Source organism: Camellia sinensis, chromosome 4 (assembly GCF_055761805.1).
Source record: "Camellia sinensis isolate YWXY chromosome 4, ASM5576180v1, whole genome shotgun sequence".
Classification (NCBI taxonomy): Eukaryota; Viridiplantae; Streptophyta; class Magnoliopsida; order Ericales; family Theaceae; genus Camellia; species Camellia sinensis.
The window spans coordinates 176,127,738-176,132,487 of NC_138964.1; the positions used below are offsets into that span (position 1 = coordinate 176,127,738).

The 4,750-nt window shown below is 39.8% G+C and overlaps 1 protein-coding gene across 1 annotated transcript; it reads left to right on the plus strand.

Annotated features, from left to right (window-relative positions):
* Nucleotides 1-3,647: 3,647 nt before the first annotated feature.
* On the plus strand, nt 3,648-4,166 carry LOC145824250 (uncharacterized). Its single transcript, XM_082923874.1, has 2 exons — nt 3,648-4,059; nt 4,159-4,166. Exons 1-2 carry the CDS (start codon nt 3,648-3,650, stop codon nt 4,164-4,166), a joined length of 420 nt encoding a protein of 139 aa, XP_082780000.1.
* Nucleotides 4,167-4,750: the final 584 nt, after the last annotated feature.

A 4,750-nucleotide genomic window follows, 5' to 3' on the forward strand; every position in this document is an offset into this window, starting at 1 on the left:
CCTCCTAGTCACCTATACTCTGAAGGATGAAGCCCGAAGGTGGTGGTTACTGATTCGAAATGGCCACGAGAATATGACGTGGACTCAATTCAATACAATTTTCTATGACAAGTACTTTTCCCAGTGCTTTCGAGACCGGAAGGTTTCAGAATTCCAGGAACTCAAACAAGGCAGAATGTCTGTAGCTGAGTACGAGGCTAAGTTTACTGAGTTGGCCAAGTTTGCTCCTCATATGGTAGACACAGACTACAAGAAGGCCCGCAAGTTTGAGGGTGGATTAGATCTGAACATATTGGATAGGGTGGGATTTCTGAACCTACCCACGTACGTGAATGTTTTGGATAGGGCATTAATGGCAGAGTCCATTCTAGCAACAAAGAAACAAACTCTTGCCCCATGGACTGATTGGACCGGGAAAGGATATGGAAACAGTTTCAAAAAGGGTCGTTCATTTTCTGGAAATAAGAGGCGAAACACAGGATCTTACAGTAGCTCAAGCCAAGGTAGTGGTACTATACTGACTTGCTCAGAATGTGGTAGGAAACACAAGGGGGATTGTTATCGAGCTTTGGGTGCCTGTTTTAGATGTGGAAAGCCTGGTCATATGATGAAGAATTGTCTTGTCAGGTTCGAAAATACCAACCAACCAGCGGCAAGCTCAACCGGATCCGCTTCTGCATCCAAGACGAATATGAGGGCCAATACTGGGAAAGAACCCCTGAGACAGGGTCGAGTGTTCACCTTAGTGCCTGGTGACGTACCAAACACCTATACCGTGGTGTCAGGTACACTCTCTGTTTGTTCTCAAGATGCATGCATATTGATAGATTCTGGTTCTACACATTCCTTTGTATCATATGTTTCTCTCAAAAATTGACTAGACCATTAGAACTTATGACATATGTGTTATCTGTATCTACGCCGTCTGGGGATTCTATGATGTGTACTCATGTTTATCCGACATGTGATATTATGATTAGCGATATGATGTTATGTGTTGACTTATTGCCCTTAAACATTGACCACTTTGATTGTATATTGGGAATGGGGTAGTTCCTCCCCCATATCTGATTTCGGGTATGAAAGCTGTAAAACTCCTTAGGAAGGGATGTAAGGGTTATCTGTGTTGTATACTGACTGCACCATCTGACAATACTACTGTAGAAACAAGCCCTGTTGCTTGTGAATTTCCCGATGTGTTTCTGACTGACTTACCTAGGGACTTAGTTGATAGAGAAATTGAATTCACTGTTGAGGTGTTTCCGGGGACACAACCTATTTTCAAGACTCCCTATAGAATGTCTACCTCCGAATTGAAAGAATTGAAAACCCAACTTCAGGAACTGTTAGATAAGAAATTTATCCGTCCGAGTACTTCGCCTTGGGGTGCTCCAGTTTTGTTTGTCAAAAAGAATGATGGATCTTTAAGATTGTGTATAGATTACCGAAAACTGAACAAAGTGACTATCAAGAATAAATACCCTCTGCCCCGAATAGATGACTTGTTTGATCAACTTCAGGGTGCCCAAGTATTTTCCAAAATTGACCTCAGGTCCGGGTATCATCAATTAAAGGTTAGAGCTGAGGACATAGAGAAAACTGCATTCCGAACTAGATATGGAGATTATGAATTCTTAGTGATGCTGTTTGGGATGACCAATGCACCTGCAGCTTTCATGGATCTTATGAATAGGGTGTTTAAATCATATCTGGATGACTTCATTGTTGTATTTATCGATGACATTTTGATTTATTCTAAAGACAGGGAAGAACATGTGAACCATCTAAGAACCACCTTGCAGATTTTGAGAGAAAAGAAATTGTATGCTAAATTGTCCAAGTGTGAATTCTGGCTTGACAGTGTGGCATTTTTGGGACATATAATCAACAAGGATGGAGTTTTTGTTGACCCTCAGAAAATTGAAACTGTCGTGGATTAGCCTAGACTGACAAATGTGACAGAAGTCCGAAGTTTTCTGGGACTTGCAGGTTACTACCGGAGGTTTGTGAAAGACTTTTCCAAGCTTGCCATGCCATTGACTCAGTTAACTTAGAAAAACGTGCCATTTGACTGGAATGAACAAAGAGAGGCAGTTTTCTAAGAGTTGAAAACCAGGTTAGTGACTGCACCAATCCTAACCTTGCCTAATGGTACTGATGGGTTTCAAATGTACAATGATGCTTCTTATAAAGGCTTGGGGTGTATACTAATGCAAAACGGAAGGGTGATTGTCTATGCTTCTAGACAACTTCGACCTCATGAAAAGAATTACCCAACACATGATCTTGAATTAGCGGCTGTGGTGTTTGCTTTGAAAATATGGCGTCACTATTTGTATGGGGTAACTTGCGAGGTGTATACAGACCATAAAAGTTTAAAATATTTCTTCACCCAAAAAGAATTGAACATGAGACAGAGACGATGCTTAGAACTAATCAAGGATTATGATTTGCAGATCTTATATCATCTAGGAAAGGCTAATACCGTAGCAGATGCCTTGAACCAAAAATCCCGCGCAAATTTGTCATGTTTGCTATCCAACCGAAAAGAATTGTTGATTGACCTAGAACAAGATGGGCTATTTACTGCTATTGCCGCTCAACCTACAATTCTTAACGAGATCAAACAGAAATAGTGCGAGGATGAATACTTGAAAAAGATCACGGAGGAATTTGATTCAAAGCCAAGTCTAGGATTTCTGTTTGAGAATGATGTACTGAAATTCCAAAACTGTCTTTGTGTGCCCGATTATTATGATTTGAGGAAACGTGTTATGACCGAAGCTCACAGTAGTAAATTTGCTATGCATCCGGGGAACATGAGGATGTATCATAATTTGAAATAGAATTTTTGGTGGCCTGGAATGAAACAGGGTATTTCAGACTTTGTAGCTAGATGTCTACATTGCCAACAGGTTAAAGCTGAACACCAACGACCCGCTGGTTTGCTACAACCACTCCCAATACCGGAATGAAAATGGGAGCACATTACCATGGACATCATTGTGGGGTTGCTTTGCTCTTCTCGAGGTATGGACTCTATCTGGGTTATAGTTGACCGTTTAACTAAGTCTGTCCATTTTCTGCCTGTCAAAACTATTTATAACGCAGATAAGTTGGCCAATATCTATATGATTGAAATTGTGAGATTGCATGAAGTGCCAGTATCTATTGTGTCTGATAGGGAGTCAAAGTTTGTATCAAGATTTTAGCAGAGTTTGCAATAGGCTTTGGGGACTGAACTCAGGTTGAGTAGTGCCTATCACGCACAGACGGATGGACAAACTAAATGAACTAACCAAACTTTAGAGGATATGCTCAGAATGTGTGTGTTAGACTTCTAAGGGAATTGGGAGACCTATCTGCCATTAGCTGAATTTGTGTATAACAATAGTTACCATTCAAGCATTGGAATGGCTCCTTATGAAGCTTTGTACGGAAGAAAATGTCGTTCTCCGATATGTTGGGCTGAAGTAGGTGATAGACCTTTGTTGGGACCAGAACTTGTGCAAGAAACAACCGAAAAAGTAAAATTAATCTAACAACGTCTGAAAACTGCACAAAGTCAGCAGAAGAGCTATGCTGATGTCCAAAGAAGAGATAGGGAATATGAAGTTGGGGACCATATGTTCATAAAAGTGACCCCGATGAAGGGTCAAACTCGGTTTGGTGTTAAGGGCAAATTGGCGCCAAGATATGTTGGACCTTATGAAGTCCTTGAGAAAATCAACCCAGTATCGTATCAAGTAGCTTTACCACCAGTAATGGAGCACATGCATAACGTCTTTCATGTCTCGATGCTTCGGGAATACTTGAGGGATCCACTCCACATCATTGAGCCAACACATGTGCTTTTGAAAGATGATTACACCTACGAGGAAAGACCTATCCAGATTGTGAACCGCAGAATCAAAAGATTGAGAAACAAAGAAATACCATTGGTGAAAGTCGATTGGCAAAACCACAGAGGGACCTATACAACCTGGGAAACAGAAGAAGACATGATGAAGAGACATCCTGATTTGTTCCCATTAGACCCAATGTTGTTCCAGAACGAAGGTAATTCGAATTTGGAGGACCAAACTCTTTTAAAGGGGGAAGACTGTAACAACCCCAACCTCTAATTAATATTAATCCGTATTTAATTATGCCTAACAGTAATTTAGAAGAGACTTGGAATTAATTTACATGTGTGTTGCATCATTTTTGTGTCTTTATCTGTTCGTTGTGGAAAAATCTGTTCACGATTTAGTTTCGGTTTCCGAATTGAAAGCCTTATCGGCGTCCGAATCAGAAGTTGACTTGATTTATGTACTAGTTAGCATTTATAGAATTTTATGGTAGGTTTAATTAAAATTTGGTTCGGAATGATTAAATTTGATTAAAATAATGCTATTTGTTTTATTTTGCCAATTACCACTTAATTGCCTATCTCATTTTCATTCCCTCCAACTGATGCAAGAGACGAGAGAGAAATAGAGAGTTGAGAGATTTGGGTCCAATTCAAGAATTGACTTCACAATGGGGGAATTGGCTAGAAGATTGAAGATAATTTGAAGCTTTGAGTTAGGATCACACTTGTAATCAACTTTAGGTAAGAATGTTAGTCTCTAGCCTTGTAATTTGGTTGATTAATGCTTGAAATCAGTTATGTAGGCAAATTAACATGTGAATTGAATTAAAGGTTGGGAATTAAGAATGAATTCATGCATGCATGCATGTTTCATAGCATTTTGAATGATGAGTTTCA